We start from the raw sequence: 18346 nt of genomic DNA on the forward strand, positions 1-18346 counted from the left end.
CAGAGAAGGGAAACACCTCAGTGTAACTAATCTCCTAGCTAGAAAGCGTTGCTTGCAGGGGACACAAAGTAGGCTTGAATCTATTCCAGCCTTAGCTGACCATCATTGCTGCCAACAATGAAAGTTTCAAGGGAAGATTAGGTAACCCTTGAAATAGTCCTGCACTTACACCATAGGACTGGCTGCTGCAACAGTAGTAGCTGCTGAGGTAGGTGAAGGTTCAGTACTTTGTCTTGCCTGAAGGCTTTTACTCAGCATTTTCAAACCAAACTAATCATCAAAAAAATAAAGTACGGGGGGGGGGTATGTATTGCAGGTAAACATCCTGAATCTTTCTTTATTTTTAGTAGCCAGCTAAAGCATTAGGCAAAAGGCAGGGTAGACTTGCACCTTTATAAACCAACTAAATCAGAGATGTATAGCATAAGCTTTTGTAAGCAGGGGGCTTATTTCATCTGATGCTGTGAAGGGACTGCCAGAAGCAAAGCTGCTAACTAGAAAGCAGTGATTAGAATACAAAGTGCAGGAAAAGGAGGATGAAAGAGGGGGCACTGCTGGGAGAGAGACATGTAGGTAGGAGAGAGAAAAAGCAGTTAACTTCTTGAGAGACATAGGGTTTATAAAAGCTAATCCAGGTAATGGGATATGAATCTGTAGTCTCTATGTAGATTGTACTTAACACAGCCCAGTGTGTGGATGATTTCCTGTTCCACAATTTCATGTTCAAGTTCATTTCCAAAGTTTTGTTGCCGGTGAATCTCAACTCTGAGGTCAGTGATGGTGTATCCAAGGAGGTTAGTGTTCTGCCACAAGCTTGTGCGTCTTTCTGGAACTGATGCTCAGTGTTCGCTCATTCATTCTTACATGGAGGGGTCACTTCATCGGTGCAGCATAGACAGCACAGGAGCACTGTGAATGCGTGATGGTGTATATGGCATTGTTAAAGGCGTAGGTAGATGAACCTTAGGATCGTTGAATTTCCCTGAGCTTTTTATTTTTAGAATGGCTACATCTTTACCATATATTCCGATTCAAGTATATATACATAAAATATATATATTTCCTGTGCAATAAGAGAAATTACTTCAACAGTTGCAAATTCTGGAAGAAATACTATTTAGAAAAACTAGTGATTAGAAAAAGAAACTGGTTTTGAAATACGAAAGCTTAGAACAGCAGGGGCCAAACTTTTTGGCAGGCATGCCACAAATTAGCCCTGCACCCTCTAGTGCCGCTGCAACTCCCTTTCCCTGCCCAATGTGCTGTTTTGCTCTCTGCTTCCTGTCCTATGCTATCTCTCCCCAGGCTCTCATATGCCTCACACACAGATTGCCTGTGCCACTTGTGGTGTGTGTGTGCTGAAGACTTAGACAACATGGAACCGAGAGCTGCTATTCTGCTTAGTCTGATCATCTCCAGAGGAGACCAGTATAAATTTGGGCCATTGTTTATGTTCTTATTTGAATCAATGTATAGCAGAAGCTATGATCAGACCAAAGAAACCAGTTACTTTCTATGCATATTTCTAATGTTTCTATTATGAGACTCCAACTACTTCTTATTAAAGATGCCTGCTGCTCTGTGTCATGTCCAGTTTTGAACAGTCATTGTGGAGGAAGAAAATCTTGTTGCAGACACTCTTCTGAATTCCACTTTTTCTTTAGAGACTTTTGAGCTTGCGCAGGGCACGGTGGTCAGGACAACAGGTCTCCTTGCCATTAGTTGAGGCTGTTTGGTGGGTCTGGTTTTCATATATCCTTGATTGGGGCTGTTCAGGTAGCAGGCTGCTTGTAGTCTATGAGAAGTTATGTGATCCGCAGGTTTCTGGTCTGGGAGCTGTCACTCTTCTGCTCTCCTGCTGCTGCTGGTCTCTAGGCTCCCCCTCTAGCTTCTGCTTTCCGCTCCCATCCCTTGAGGGCACCTGTGCAGTGCAGCATATAGCTTGAGCAATAAATGGCCTTCAGCTGCTTAGAAGTTGGACAGCCTTATCATAAAAGAACTTTTACTTACTTTGCCAGGGGAGGGGTATGGTCCTTGTCTGCTTTCATGCATCCTGGGAAACAGGGTATTAATAGCAAGAAGTAAATTATCAGCAAACACGGAGATATTAAGATGTATTTTATTATGGTGCATGCTTTGAGATGATGTATCAAGTGTTTGGCTACAGATAATAGGGTTTTACTTGATATTAAGTATGTCTTGTATTGTTCTGAAGAAAAATGTAGTTCCTAAATATTGTTTTCCACCAGTAAATTGAAGCAATTTAAAAAGAAGAAAGCTTGATCTTTATTATACTTGTATCTATTTAATATACTTGGCCTCATATTACAACCTTAAACCAAGTGACTAAGGCATCTCCAAACCAGTGATCACTAAACCCAGTGGAATTGAATTCACCTGTACTGCTGCAGAACTCCCAGTGAGTGGCCTAGAAGGGAGGCTTCATTTGGAGGTTAGCCTGTGTAGCAGGGTGGCATTCTAGTGTTGGCCGTAAAGTCCCAGGAGGCCCAATTTTTTTTTCCTTTACTTTGCTTTACCTACTCCCTGGGCAGTCTGCTATGACTTGATGGTCATTGGTGTGAAAATGTGGGAGGCTGCCCTGGTCTTATTGTAATGACCACCAGGTTTGGGGTTAAGGCCTTATGAGTCAATTGCTTGGCTCCATTGCTACCCTACACCACGCCCCAAGCCTCACAGATATCATCTCTGTTGATATTCTCTCTGCATGTACACAGCCCTGTATGGGCCCTCGGACCCCTCGGTCTCTCATTCAGCCCCTCTCCACTAGACTAGATGTCCTGTCTGTGCTGGCACTCCAGAGCTACAGCCATCCTGCTGAGGTGGTATTCTCTCAGCAGCCTCCAAGACATTACCCCCACCTTTGCTCGGGGCCTGAGTTTATATTCACTCTCAGCTCAGCCTTCCTTCTAGGTCACACATCTCCTCTCTCAGCCTTAGCCCCACGTGCAGGCTCCCTGGGTCAGCTGGCTCCACAATCAGCCCTGGCTCGCCACATGCAGACTGCTTGGTGAGCTGCTTCACCTCTGTGCCCTGCAACAGGACGAGACCCACTATTGGGAAATCAACAATAAGAGAATTGGTTTATTTCTACTTACTGACTTCTGGCTTGAGAATGAGAAATGCCTGGGGATTTTTTGGGGTGAAGCCACAAATTCAGAGTTGATCTATCCCTAATGATTCTAGTCACTATGTTGTGTTTTGATTAGTAGGATAATCAGATTGCCTAGCTATATTTCTCTTTGAGCTCCTATTAAAGAAAATCAGTAAAGTCTTTTTCTGTTTTGTCTAATGAAGCCATGTTTGAAGCATTGAGCAAATGCCTGACTTAGTTTTGCAGCGTATTAACACTTAAATTACAGAATGCCAATCTCCTATAGTTGACAAAGAACTTCACAACCTTAAGCCAGTTTTTGCAGTGACTTTCTCACAAGAATGGTGATATAATGGAAAGGTAAGAAGAAGAAGGTGGGTTTAGCAAACCTCCCCAAGAGTTATTTAAGAGACAGTTGGAAGATACAGAGACCTTGTAGGTTATCTGGTACATCTCCTTGCTGATACAAGATTGCTCCCTACAGACTGTTTCATAATATGTGAAACTAAACTGGACTGTTGTATCCCAGATAATGCATAATGGATTCCATTTCTCTTGGGGGATACCACAGTCTTATAAATAATCAGTGTTGGGAAATTTTATGATATTCAACCTCAAGTTGCATTTTCCTTCCACCCATCTGTTCTTAAGGTAAATAATTATTTTCCCTTCTCTGTGATCATACTTTACAAATTTTTTTTTGTAATTTCCCTGGTGTATATTCATGTATGCATACCCTCTAGTTGTCTTCTGCTCAAACAATTTGTGTTTACCTGGGGAAACATCAGTTCCAGTAATCTGGGCTTAATTTTGAAATATCCTAAATGATGCACACTATCTAACAGAAGGTGAGGCAGTTTCTTATATATGCTTATTCTAGGAGGATAAAACACTTATCCTCCATCCTCAGCAGATAATTCATGCAAGTTTACTTATACCATTATTTATAAATTCTGTAATTTGGTTCAGTAGCTTCTGATCTCATCCTTGTTTGCATTTTGGTTTTTCCTTGAATTCTGTTCAGTGCAGTCACGTCAGAACTGATGTAACAGTGTGCCGCTGTGTGACAGATGTCCGGAGTAGTGGAGGCATGGCACTGAGTCTTTGAACTATGTCTGCAGACAGACTAAAGCACTTGTGTAGGGGAGGGAGACATCAGCACATGCAGCTTCCACTGAATTGACTGAGCAGAGGCAGTTGCCTTGTATCTTGATTCAGAGATGACAGTAGAGGGGAAAGGAAGCTATATGTGTGGGTATCGATGAGAATAAGGCCTGTAGTATTTTTATCAAAGTACTTAATTATCTTTAAAGGAGAGAGTCTGTGCAAATCTGTAGGATGCATAGCTGTCTCTTTTTCAAATCCATGGTTTTGGTAGGAGGTGCTGATTTTAAGAACCTGATGTTTAGAAGGAGGACTATTAAAAAAAAATCCCTTACCTTTCCTCTTTTAAACAGCACTCTCTTCCCATTTCCCTTTTTGGTGCCAGAATACAATTTGGCATTAAGCAATTAACTGCATTTCATTCCTATTCCTTATATGCCACAACAGAATGTTTAACATTTAATTCCCTTAGCAATAAAAGCAGAAATAATTATTTCAACTGGATGTAAGCCACCACCTAAGAGGGAAAACAAGATTGATTATGTAATACAAAGGTGACTTCATCTGACCCTTATTTTATCATTACCACTAAACTCCCAGCTCTGAGGAAAACAAGATATTATACAAGAAGATTCTTGAAGAGATTAGTGAGAGATTTTATTATCCTTTAAGAAAATGAAAGGGATTAAAGTTTAGTCTGTTCCATCTCTCTACTGGTCACTGATGAATAATGATTTAAAAATAGGAGTAGGGTTTGATAGCAAAGTTCTTCTTCCTTGTAGGATCATTGTTTTTCATTCAATTTGTGGCTTCTGATTTTCTTTTTTTTTTCGTCTTTCTATATCTATCCAAAATTTTTAAACGAGTTTGTCTGGCTGGAAAGAGAAAAGCTGGTAAGATAAACTGAAATGACTTGTATCCAAGAGCCAGAAGGCTACAATTGCTACCAAAAAAGCCAGAAGTACAAAGCTGTTAATTTTTTCCTCTTTCCTGTCAGGATAGCTGCATGTGTTTTATCTTCTTAAGGAAAACAGAAATTCAGTTTTAGATGGCAGTCTTAATGCTAGATATGAAATGTAAGCTAAAACCCACATAATCAAATAACATGGGCCAATCAATAACGATACTCACAGAATTTGCAAATAGGTATGAGATCAGCTGAAGAAAATAATTTCACATTAATATCACCGAACAAAGCATGAAGTAGGGTACCACTTTGAGGTGCCAGAAATCAACACTAGTCATATTAAATACCTGAGTGCAGAGCAGAAACCAATTTCTGTTTGGCAGATCATCAAAACATTGCCATTGAAGGTGGATAATAACCTCTATCTCGGGTTGTGTAGGCTCTATGAATATGAGTTAGAGCTGTTTGAATAGCACAGATTCTAAGAGAGCCACCCACTGGACAAGGATTATTACTGATGGCAGCACAAGGAGAGCAATTAGTAGAAATACTCTATTTTATAAGCTCCTGCTCAGTTGACACAATAGGGTTTGTTTCAGCCTGAAAATAAAAGTGCTTTATCTCCAATTTAGCTTAGAATCATTAGTCTGAGCATGCTGCCTACTATGCGAGAATAACTGAGGCATTTTCAACTCCATCTCCTAGCATATAAAGTATACTAGTGCTAATACAGGTTGTCACAGTTTGTTGCAATGGCAACCGTGACATTGGCATGTTAGCTGTTTCCTAGTCTGCCTTTAAATTAAAAATGGCTGTTTAATCCATTAAGCTGTAAGACCCCACTGATTTTAATATTCTTAGATTCTATGTTAGGTTTCCAGTTCAGACTCTAGATCGACATAGGCAGGATATTTGTATGCTGCATCCCAAAGGTTTCCCATCATGCTACATGGCACAGTCTTTGGCCACCGCCAGTAAATTGCAAGCCCACAAAACCCTTTTCCATTCCTAAGCTGCTTTCTTGTTCTGAAAACCTTAAGGACTTGGGTGGTTTTTTAAAATGTAGTGTACTTTGAGGTGCAGAATTTTTAGGTAACTTTGGGAAGTAAGGTGGTGGTAAATAATTCCTGAAGGTGGAAAGTGCGCTGCAAAAATTGGGTGAGGTGAACTTGGATTTTCTGTACTGGTCCCCTGAGTAGTTGGGCTGTGTGAGATGTTCAGCAGAGTGATCAATTAAATCTAACAGACTACAATTGATTTCTATTCCAGTAAGTGATGTGGTTAGCATCACATCCCTGGTCAGGCATCCATTCACAGCTGGGCCAGGTCAACAGTCTTTCCTGCCCAAGTACGGGGGGCCAGACCCGATGATCTGTAAGGTCCCAACCAGTCCTTAACATCAATGAAACGCTGACAGCCTTTGGCACAAGTCCAAAGCAGAGCTCAATCTCTTGCCTCTGGAGTTGTAGCCAGGTACCTTAATTGCCCTACCACCACATCCCAGGTTAGACCTCACTTCCCCACAGCTATGCTTTCAGCCAGAGTAAGTATTACTGAGCACCCAGCAATGCTGAGCACCCAGCTCTCCTCTGGAAGACGATGAGATGTACCAGTACTACGGACTTTGGGGATAGCAGGCCCTGAGGTGATTTGCCTTGCATCAGGTACAGCCCATGGCAGAGCAGAGCCTGGGATTTACATTTCCTGTGCTTGTGTATCATGCTGTGCCCTTCCTGTGTGTGCATGCAATGCCACTGAAATGCAGCCACCTCCTGCTGTTACTCATCCAGATTTTTTTAATACTTGCAACTATTTTCTATACATCAGCATCATCCATAGTTTTTACTGAGGTGGGGCAAGCAGTACTTTTTGGGGTACTTGTTACCCAATGATTAAGGAACTAATAGACATCAGATTTGTATTATCAATAGCTATGAAGAGCCTTTGTGCAGCATAATGGCTGTAAGCTAAATAAATGCTGATTCATTGTTGATCTGTCAGCAGCTTTATTTTTCCTCAATGTGTAATGGCTTTAATCTATGAGATAATTGCTTCATAAAATTAATTGCATTAAACAATAGGAATTTAATTGTTGTAGCTGTTTAATGCTAAAAACAAGTTGCTGAGAACATACTATGATGTATTTATTTCCGTTGGGTCAGATGGTACTGGTTTCAGTTCACTAGAGTTCTGAGAAGAGGGAAAATCGAAAGGAAGTTTTATCAACTTTGTGCCACTGAAATAGCAGCGTGGAGTGTTTGCCACTATTTTGTCACAGAGTGACTCCCACCAGTGTTGGGCTATGATAAGTAGATACATAGAAGGCTTACAATGCTGGAAAACTGAGTAAATATGGGGAGAGGGGGAATCTCCTGTTTGTAAATGTCAGTTTAATAGTTTCCGTTTAGAATGTCCCAGATGTAGAAATACAACATCAAAAATAGGGTCGGTCTACCAGCAAGAGATTTAAAAGATGAGAGAGAGGCAGCACATTGTGTCTAGAAGGCTTCGTGTCAGCTTCGTTGCAGTGAGATGCTGTTAAGCAAAGAAAGACCAAGTGGGAAGGAGTGAGGCATGAGGAATATAGCAGCGGAACAAGAGACGCTCCAAGAATGAAAAAGGGATGTATGTATTTAAAGAACTCTTGCTTGGCACTTCATAATCCTATTCAGTCGCTCTCCATCTTCTCCAAGGGAGCTATGCTGTTTAAGACGTTGCAGAGTCGGTTGTTAGGGCACTCTACCTCAAATCTTTCTAAGCAAAATGAATTCTATATTTAAATAGCAGTGGAAGGTCCATTAAAGACAATAAAAGCATAGCACAGTATGAGGAGGGCAAATGAAAGTGTAATGCAGAGTCCTATCATAAAGGATTTTCACTTCAGAGACTGTCAGGCCTGACATATACTGAGGCGCCAAGGCGCAGCAATTCTGTGCAAGAAGCCAAAAGGTATTTCCATTGGAGAGTCCACTCAAGTGGAAAGCAGTTATTTCCCTGGCCTTTCCATTTATTTGTAAGCTTGTTGAAACCAAACCATGATAGCAATCATCTGAGGGAAGGAGGTGAAATAATAGAGATGGTAATTTGTATAGTAGGAAGCGTTCTTTCTCTAAGTTGAGGATGCACAAAATGGATAAGTCTAACGCTAGGGGAAGTATATATTTTGACTATTGCTTAAAAGTTAGTAACTGCCTTCACGTGCATGGAGCAGTGTTTCTAAGGAAGTCTTGCCCTTGTTAAGAGCTGCCTCCTTCTGACATTTTGACACAGGATTTTGTTCTGGTCTCATATTTAGAATTTGAATTATTAAAAGTTACCCCACTATCTGGGTGCTGAATTAGTTATTTTGATAAAAGCACCAGAATTTGGAGTTGAAGCTGAAATCCTGTAGAAAGGTTACAGTGATCTTGTGGTTGTCACTTTCTAGGAAAATATAAAACATAAAACTATAAATCTGCTTGTCTCTGCAAGCTGGAAGTTCACCAAGGGAGAAGTATGTCTTGCCACAAATAAACTGTGGAGGCTGCTATGTAGAGTTTTTTGTTTGGTTTGGTTCTAAATATAATTGATATTTGAGTTTACTCCTGATAGTGACCCCTTGCCTTAAAATAGGTCCATCGTTTGTGGCTCTTCCAGTTCAAAGATCCATATTTGTGTTGGATTCTGTACTGGAATAGTTAAATGTTTAACCTTGGTCTTGATAAAATGTTTGTTTTTGTGCTGTTAGGGTTGCATACAGTCTTTTGCTTTGGCAGTTTTCAGAGGTTGAAAAGTGTCACACTAGTTCACTTGGAGCATCTGTTTTCAAGTTTGGGAGCCAAAGGGCTATCCTGTTTCCATTTCTGTGTCTAGGAGTGGCCGGAACTGTGTGGCAAGGCCGTCTGTGTGGTTTGTAATGCAGTCGGGAGCAGTCGGGAACCATGGTCCCACTCCGTAGGTGTTGCACAGCTTCCAGGAAGATTGCCCTTTTCACAAGTCCATATTTCAGGGGTTTTCAACATTTTACCCTCAAGGCAGCCCTCCATAACTTTGGGGAATTGAATAGTATGCCCTTTCAAAAACTTGTTTATATTAAGTGTTACTTCCTGCAGATCAGCTGGACAGTGGGAGCAGGGCAGGGGTCAGGCCTGGACCAGCCAGAGCCTACGCTTATCCCCTAACACCACACCTGCTCATCTCCTCATGCCTCGTGGCACCCCAGAATGTCCCAGCACCCTGGTTGAGAATCACCGCTCTAAATAAATCATATGAAAGCCGCTTGTCCTGCACCTGGAGCATTTGCCATTTAAAAAGAATTCAGACGTTTCACTGCAACTTTTTCCTTCCCATTTTGAAGCCAGAGATTCCTGCATTGGTATCCTGGGGCTGCAGTGGCAGCCTGAAAGGAGAATGTGGCAGTTCTTCCTGCGTTATGTAAGAATGTTGCCTCTGAGCTCTCTAATTTTGTTGAAAAAAATGTCAAAATATTGGTGATGCTTATCTTTAAACTGTCCCGTGTTTCTGAGTTGACTGTCTTGTATGTTCTGAAATGCCTCCTGACCTGGCCAAACGGGCAGGATTTGGGCTATGCTGTAAAACAGCCTTGAATTTTTTTGCTCTCATTTCTAGTATAAATGTTTCTGGCATCCCTCCCGTTATATAGGCATAGCTATAAATAGCTATATCAGGATCTAAAATTAGATTTAGGAGCATAGAACTGATTGTAATATTAATCTTTGCCTTTAAATGTTGCGGTAGTATTTCAGCGTACTTACGGGATTGGTACAGCTTGAGTAGAAAACCAACTTGAGGAATTCCAGAGAGATAAAGCCACTTCCTCTGTCGGGCATGTATCTGCTCTAAGATACAGAAGAGTTGTTAATGTTTATCCCAACCCTCAACTCCAAATAAATGATTTCCTCAAGCAGGTAGAGCAAGCTTCTCAGTTTGTTAAATCCACCAACTCAAACGCATCTTGGCAATTTTATAGAAAAAATGAGAACATTGCATTGTGTGTGTTTAATTTAACCCTTTGCTCACTGCAGAGGATACTTCTCCAGTTTTAGTCTGTCATGGTTTTGTGGCAAGAGAGGAGATTTAAATATAAAATGACTTAAATAGATTCAGTGACACTGTTCTTTTCTTTCTTTGGTAGGATTTTTCCAATTAAAGATGTACCTGCAGAGCCTGAAGCCCTCACCCATTGGCTATATCAACGATTCATTGAAAAGGAGGATCTCTTGTCACATTTTTACAAAACAGGTAGAATGTTCTCCAGCAAGAGAGTACTTAGTAATGCTTTGCAATTCTCCAGTGCCTTTTACACAGGGGTCTCGGAAGGATTTAAGAAAACGCAGTTACTGTTTACAGCATCCTCAGACTTTGTCCTTCACCTTTTCCATTTGGGGAAGGATTCAGAATAACAAATAGTAATGACCTGATTCTGTTGCACATGTTGCACAATGCCAGGCAGGGTTCTTGAATTAGAAAGGAGTATTCAAAATTGATAAAAGGAAATTCCTTTTTTTGTATCATGCGTAATTAAACTGTGAAACCCATTGCTAGAGGATGTTGAGGCCAAGAATTAGCAAGATTTGAAAGAGGGAGCAAAAATGTATGTGCATATCAAGAATGTTCAGAGTTAATGCTAACAAATTTTGCAGCAATGCAGAATTACAAAATATTTTGAACTGTAAAGGAACAGGATGAGAATGTCATGGGCCGTGCGTGGTGTTTTTCCTGTATCTGCCTTTGCAGTTCTTAAATTTCTGATGGCTTTGGCAGAGGTCACTGTTGAAGAAAAGATGCAAGGTCAGATGGATATTAAGGCTGAGCAGTAGGTCATTTCCTGTGTTTCTGTTGAAACAAAGCAGGAAGAGGGTGTGACTTACTGATGAAGGATCTGTAGTATGTCCATGGCACAATAGGGTAGACCTGGTGCCTGAAAGTCCCCATAGCAATGAATGGGGTAGACTTGTTCTCTGACAAGTCCGCAAGTAATGAACGGGGTAGATGTGGTGTCTGAAACTCCCCATAGGAATGATTGAGGCCCAGTTTGATGCTCTCCATAGCTGACTGCACTTTCTCCCTCCCTCAATACATGAGGTACTATTTGCAGCTTCTCTACAGTAAAACTCCCTGAATGAAAATGGGTTTCAAGGGCACTAATCAGGCTCTAATAATGTTACTAAGGAGACATTGGCAACTAAGGTGCCATTTTCTTAACGTATATCTGCCTTTGAAAATAAGACTGGGGAACTTTTCCTTCCTTTTCCAGCTGACAAACATTAAAGTTCACCACCAGTCCCCTAACACCTCTGTTTCTTTGTTGTTGTTTTTGTACAGAGAAGTAAAATTTGTCATCGCAGGAAAAACAAGAGTTTAGTTTTAGAGGGCTTTTGGCTGGTGGGGTTATAGAAAACTTAATAAAAGAAAAAGCTTGAGTTCCTTTTGGACATTTAATATAGGGAAGCAAGTTTATCATATTGACACTGCCTGAGAAGGATGACTAATCAAAATACTGGAGTTTTTCTTTTTATAGGAGAAAAGCTCTTTTATTACATTCCTTATTGTGCAGATGCCTACAAATAGCACTCAGGCCGCCCACACAATTAAGTTAAATGTTGCAGAGTCTTTATGTAAGAGATGCTGCTTAAAACGCAATGGTTTATTGGATACAATTGGATTATTCATTACTAATAGAAATGGGGAATCAATTTTATATAATTTACCATGGTAGTATATTTGATCAGTGATAATGTAATGTATAGTGCACCTTGCTTTGAGAGGAGTAAGTGGTCTTTTCTGTTGTCCTGTTTATTCAAATGGTCATGTAACATCACTTAGCATACCCAGCAGTGTCTCTATTGGGTCTAGTTTATGGACGGACCCTGCACCTAAACAGACTTGACTGAGATCCCATTAGGCACTGCAGGATTCAGTCTATGAATATCATCGGGACTCTTTTTAAACTTTGGTCCACAAGAATATGTTCCTTGTCTGGTAGCTCAGATCCATAGTTCTCTTTAACCTGATACAGGTGATTTTCATGGCTGAACTGCAGTACTTTACAACTAGTACTGAAATAGATTTTTTTTCCATTCCATAAATGATTTGGCTAAACAAATTTGACTATTCTAAACAAAAACAGAATGCCAGTACAGCCAAATTCCTTGCTCAGAAATAGTAAGTACATTGAGATACATTGGTTTGTATTTTTGCAAATACTTTGCACACGACCATAAACTTCAGCTTTCCCTGCCTCCGACTCTGGCAAGGAGAGCATACGGAGCTACACAAAGCTTAGCCAACCTGCCCAACTGCTAGGAATATCTGGAGTGTGCTGGGGACATCTAGAATTGTACAGGTTAGTTCTAGGGCAGGGCTGAGCAACATGTTGGCTGTGGAAATGGAGAGCTTGTGGGCCGTGGTGGAGCTTTTGCCCATGCTAGGGGTGGGGAGAAGTGGCATCAGGGAAAAGCTACTGTGGCAGTGGCTAGGTCTGAACCCCGGCCTGCACCAGACTGCAGCCGGCTTGGATCTGATGCCCGTGACTCCAAAAAGTTGCCTGCTGCTGTTCTAGGGCACTGAGATGTTGGGAACCTGAAGTGCAAGTGGGAAATGCGCTGATATGGCTACTTCAGTGCTGACTCTGCCCCATTCCCTTCAAAATGTTGTTTCTGTGGTAACAAGAGGCTACTTTAAGACTGCAAAACAGGAGAGGACAGGAGCTGCATATTCCTTGAAGTTATCCCAGCAAGCAATATTTTTTTAAATGGGAGGGAGAGAATAGAAATGACAAGTGTAGAGCGAAATGAGGCTGTTACTGCTTGTTTCCTCTCCTTTCGATGATTAGGTTTTACAGACTTTACACAGTGGGACTTCTTAGAGTATAGTAATAATCTCACCCTGTAGGTAGAGAAAAAAAATTATATATGCTCTACGTATAGAGCTGAAATGTGTCACTTAAAACTCAAAGCTCTGGGCTTCATTGTAAGGGTACTTCAGTAATTATGAACACTTGCAGCATTTCCATTGTTTAGCATTGTGGTTTTCTCTAAAGCAGAGTCCAATGACTTTTTTCCCTGGTGTTTGAGGATTAAAAAAAAAAAAAAAGTCAGAGGCCCCGATCCCCAGACGTATTTAGGGGCTTGCTTCCCTGTTTTGGCACTTGACTCCCATGATATTGTATTCTGATGTCAGGCTAACAAATACAGAAGAGGTCTACATAAATGGATCCTAATAAAATACATTTCTTACCTAGTAATCGGGACTATTTTCTGTCCTGGATTCTTAATGCCCCATCAGTTCTGGATTTGGAGGACCAGAATGCTTCCTTTGCAGTCACTCATTCAAGGAACACTTTCTGTTTTTGCCAACATGATTTAAACTGATTACTAATGTAAGTTAGTAAATCCTGGAGGAGGTGAAATTGGGGAAGATGAAGTTTTATCACATCAGTCATCCCTTGCTATAACAAACAGCCCTTCAAAATTGAATGTTCAGAGAACATTCATTGGACAACAAATTGTAGTGTTGGTCGGTCTGTCTGATTAAAGAGCCTAACACATAACCAAGCAGTGCACTGAAATGTATTGTGAGAGACCTTGAGAAATGTTAGGGGTATATGTGCATTGCTGCTCTTCGGTGTATGAATGCTCACACATTCAGCAAAACATGAAGTTGCTGAAATCTTTTAATATGGTGGTGTGATTTTTATGGCTGTTAGTTGGAAACTATCCTCCTTGGGAAATGTGTGTGTAAAATCCTTGCACAGCAGGTATGCAGAATCCATATGCATTCTGCTGGATCTAATACTGTTACAGAAATTAATCGTATTCAAAATGCGCAATAGTAAACAGTAAACCATACGAGACCTACGCAAGAGCTAAATGCACCCAAGCAAGGAATATCTGAATGTTTTATATCCTGCGTTCAAGTTTGCAGCCAAGTGAAATAGAACTTATTTCTCCCAGTCTGGAAGATGTATTTAACTTTTTTCTGTGCTAATGGAAATAATTAGCATTCTGAAAAATCACCCATATAAAGCAGGCAAATCGATCAATTACACATACCCGTTAGGGGTGTGTAAAAGGGGCCCTATTCTATTTGGATTTGGCCCAAATCGGGGACAGTGCTTCGATCCGTTGATTGGGATCACTGTCCCTGATTCGATTTGGCCGAATCCAAATCTGACAACTCAATGCTGATTCAGCGAATCAGCAATTCAGACACGGGCACAGCTTTAAAAGTTTTTTCTACGTACCTTGAGGTAACAGCATGGCTCATGATCGCTGCGGTGCTGGGGCGGATGGAGCATCCCACATCAGCGTGGGGGGCTCTCCAGCGTGCTCAGCAGCAAACCTGGAAATGGATCAGACCAGGTCTACTGGGGAGTGTGCTGGGGGGGCCCCCCTGGCCTGGCGATTGGCCACAGGGGGACCCTGGGTGCCCCCCCCAACCGAGAAGGCACCAGTTCCCAAGCCAGGGGAGTGTGGGGGAGCCCCCTAACATGCTCCCTGGTGGACCTGGAAGTGCTTCTGATATAGTTCCAGGTCTGCTGCCAAGCACGCTGGGGAACCCCCGTGCTTCTGTGGGATGCTACATCTGCTCTGCACCATTCAGAGCCCCTGCTACCTAGATGTATGTAGAAAAAACATTTAAAGCTGTATCTACGTCTGAATCACTGAATCTGTCCAAATCTCTTCGAATCGATTTGGAGAAATTAAAGAGTCCTCTGATTTGATTTGGATTCAGAGATTTGGCCGCTGAATCGGGCTGAATCTCCACCGAATCCAATAAGGGACCGAAGCTTCATACAGCCCTAATACCTATCACTATCCACATAGGCAACATAGCTAAAAAGAATGTACTCAAACTGTAGGTCCTACTGCAATAGGATTAACAATGATTTTTCTTTCCTTTTTTAGGAGCATTTCCTCCCCTACAGGGTCAAACAGCTGTTTCCCGGGAGATGACCCTCAACAACTTGTGGTTGGTTGGCATTCAGTCCCTTGCATTTTTGTCAGGTGGTATGTGGTACTGCATCCTTCGGTATTTTTATCATTGCCTATTTTAGAAGTTGAATGGGACCTGAGGACACTGAGAATCCAGGCTCTGGCAAATGAGCATCACGTGACGTGCAAATGTGAATATTCAAGAGTCAAGGAAAATACTGGATGGCTTTTTACCCCTCTCAATGGACGCTCTAAACTCCACTAAAGTGAGAGTCAGTAATATAGTGACCTGATGATGTATTTTAAGAACTCTGTATTTTTAAAGAGGGGGAACATCCCTAGACACACTTAAGCAAATTTGGCATTTGGACAAGAGGTGCAGTCATACCACCACATAGAGGAATGTCTGCAACAAGAAGCTCTGTCACCACAGGTATTACTTGACATTGTAGTTAAAGCGCAGAAAATTCAGCAACTCTCTCTCTCCTGTAGTCTGTATGACAAAGTGTGTGGTAGAGAATCCCTCATTGGCACAAAAGTTTATCACAGTTGAGCTGGAATCACATGTAGTCTGCAGAGCTAGTTATGGTAACTTAACTGCTCTCCTATCAGCCATTGTTGTATTAGACACACTCTTCCTGCAAACATGCAAGAGAGGTTTGTGGTGGAGAAAACAGTGCTCAGAAAAGCAGTATGTAATATGTTTAAAAATAATTCACCATTGACAAATCAGCCCATCCCTGCCCTGGGTTATCCATCAGACATGTGATTTCTGTACGCTAGTTGTATCCCTTCTTAGTAGGGACGATGTCAGGTCACTTGATTTATTTCCCTTTTGTGTTTATGATGTTTCATACATTGAGAATTATCTTTTCTGCAAAATGCACTTTTAAAGATTAAAATACAGTGAAGGAAAAACATATAGCTGGGGTGGGGGGGAGCTTTATCTGCAACAGACTGGAATCGTAAAGAGTGCTACCTGTTCCTGAAAGTGTGCTGGTGTCCCTGAGGCTTTTCAGTCTGTCCTCCCTTCCCCAGTGTCTTTCCTCCCTGCTCCAATTTGTTGTATATCACGAGCTGGCAAATGTGACTTTTTGATAGCTTACGGAGGCCTGTTCCCCGCATTTGTTGCAACAGCACTAAATGCATTTGTGGGACAGTGTAAACAAATCAATGCCAGTCAGATTCATATTTTGCTTTGGAAAAATGGAAGGAAACTAGTTTCTTAAAAAGAGATCTGATGGCGTGTGTAAAGCTGTAGGAAGATATTCAATGGACTGTGACAGAATGTGATCTCAATAACTGTACAGAGGGCTATATTAAGCCTGCCCCTGTGCTGAAAAGTATTAGCCTCAGTGGAAGGAGAATTAATTAGTCAGAGGCAAACTGGACTCAAACCAGATTTTCAGATGTCTGGTTAACAATGCTGTTGAAAGGCAGTCAGTAGTGTAGGTTCTCATTTCCAGCAGGTTGGCCTCACTTGATTACACAGGTAGAAAAGATCCATTTCTAGAATGAAATTCCTGTTTGAGTATAGGCCATGTAGCCAGAATTTTATGTATAACTATGGTGTATTGTCTTTGGATTGTAATTTTATTGAGCGCAAACTAAGCCAACTGTAGTTGTCCATGTTGAGTTAGCAGTATAGTTTCCCCTTTGATCCCCCTTGTCATACAAGAACCAGTTATCTGAATATTTTCCTTTGGGGGGAAAAAGCATACCAAAATATGAAATAATGCGAATTTTCCCTGGTTTAATGGAAAAGGTATCCTAATTAAATATGCCAAAAAAGTGGTTTCATCATAAGGTAACACAGTGTGGATATTAATAAGAAGATGGTTAATAAAAGAACAACTGAAATACCTCATTGACTGTTATGATACCACTGCAGGTGAAATGCAGAAGACAGTGTTATTATTTCACGTGATGTTTAATGTAAGAAACTATTTCTAAATCCATCTTCTTGACAAAATACAGCTGAATTCCATTGTAAAATTAAAATTAATCTTAATGTGAGGTACGCAAAGGGAGGCCAGTTTGGGCTGTGAACATGTTCCTTTACCCGTTGATTCTGCCAATTGGTGAGGTTTGTTACTTTGGGTGTAGATTGTTTCCTCTGCTGTATTGCAGGCAGGCGTTGCAGTCCAGTACCAATCCCCTGATACAAGGGTGCAAACAAGCTGCTCTAAACTTGAGTAGACGGGATTCTGGAAACAAGCTGCAGAATGTTTTCTATGTCTTTCTTCCTAACGTGGGATGATTGGAACCACTTGGCATTCCAGTTTATATTGTTTCTTAATTAGGAGGGGAAGGGCTGATATAAAAAAGAGAGGTTTTGTTGCACGACAGAAGCCTGCATCAGAATATTTGCTTTACAAACCCAATAAACATGCCAGGGTATATGCTTTTCAAATGCACTATTGTTTCCAATGGCCTGTAATAAGTACTGATGTGCTGCCTAATGAAATAACAGCAATATGTGATCATGTGGTAAAGTGACCCTTTGACTTACTGGTACCTTTGGGTTTGTTTGTTTTTGTTTTTGTCTTTCAATTTGTTTGTTTTTTAATTCTGCAAAACCTTTATATGAAAGCACTGATTGTAGTTTCAATGTGGAGACTAAATTGCATTAGATTGCTTCTCTGCTACTTGCACTGGAAAATGTGAAGAGTGTATGTCATCAAGTCTCCATAGAGTCGAATTTAGGTGATCATGGAAAGGAACTAGTTTCCATGTTAGGAACTTGGATTTTTTTTTTTGTCATGAACATAGTGCTGGTTAATAATGGAGAATAATAAAGAGCGATAAAAATCTTTTTAATAAGGGAAAAACATAAAATACATGTAGGAGAAATGAGTTTCAACTCAGTTACCCGTGTGTCAGCTAGTTGAGGTTTATAGCTGTAGTTAGCATTTTTGCTACAAGTTATCGTTTGTGACAAGCCCCGCGGGGGGGGGGGGGGTGTCCTCTGCTTGAAATTGTATTCTCTAAGGGGAAAATTGCATCCAGTAGAAAATTATCTGAATGAACGTAATGATAAAATTCACCCACCAAGTTCTTGTCTAATTAATACAACTTTGAATTTGGTGACACAAAGGGCAGTATTGGGAAGGAATGAATAAAAACATGCGGGGTGAAGACAACCATGGAAAATGTAATTACAGAGATTGGGGACATGGGAGAGAACTAAGGACTTCTTTAAAGTGCAGAAATGAACTTGGGTGTATGCCAGGGTAATGTAAAACACATTTCAGTTCTGTTAACTTCTACAATTGTTCACCAACTGTT

General features: G+C 41.0%; 1 protein-coding gene across 1 annotated transcript in view; it reads left to right on the forward strand.

Annotated features, from left to right (window-relative positions):
* LPGAT1 (lysophosphatidylglycerol acyltransferase 1) overlaps positions 1 to 17977 on the forward strand; it is a 110136-nt gene extending 92159 nt beyond the window's left edge. Inside the window, exons 6-7 of the mRNA XM_006028795.3 lie at positions 10258 to 10364; positions 15032 to 17977. Of these exons, the coding sequence (XP_006028857.1) occupies positions 10258 to 10364; positions 15032 to 15180 (256 nt within the window). The 3' untranslated portion in view covers positions 15181 to 17977. The remainder of the gene's footprint in view (positions 1 to 10257; positions 10365 to 15031) is intronic.
* The last annotated feature ends 369 nt before the right edge of the window (positions 17978 to 18346 follow it).

The sequence above is a fragment of the Alligator sinensis genome, unplaced genomic scaffold (assembly GCF_000455745.1).
Source record: "Alligator sinensis unplaced genomic scaffold, ASM45574v1 scaffold1277_1, whole genome shotgun sequence".
Classification (NCBI taxonomy): domain Eukaryota; kingdom Metazoa; phylum Chordata; order Crocodylia; family Alligatoridae; genus Alligator; species Alligator sinensis.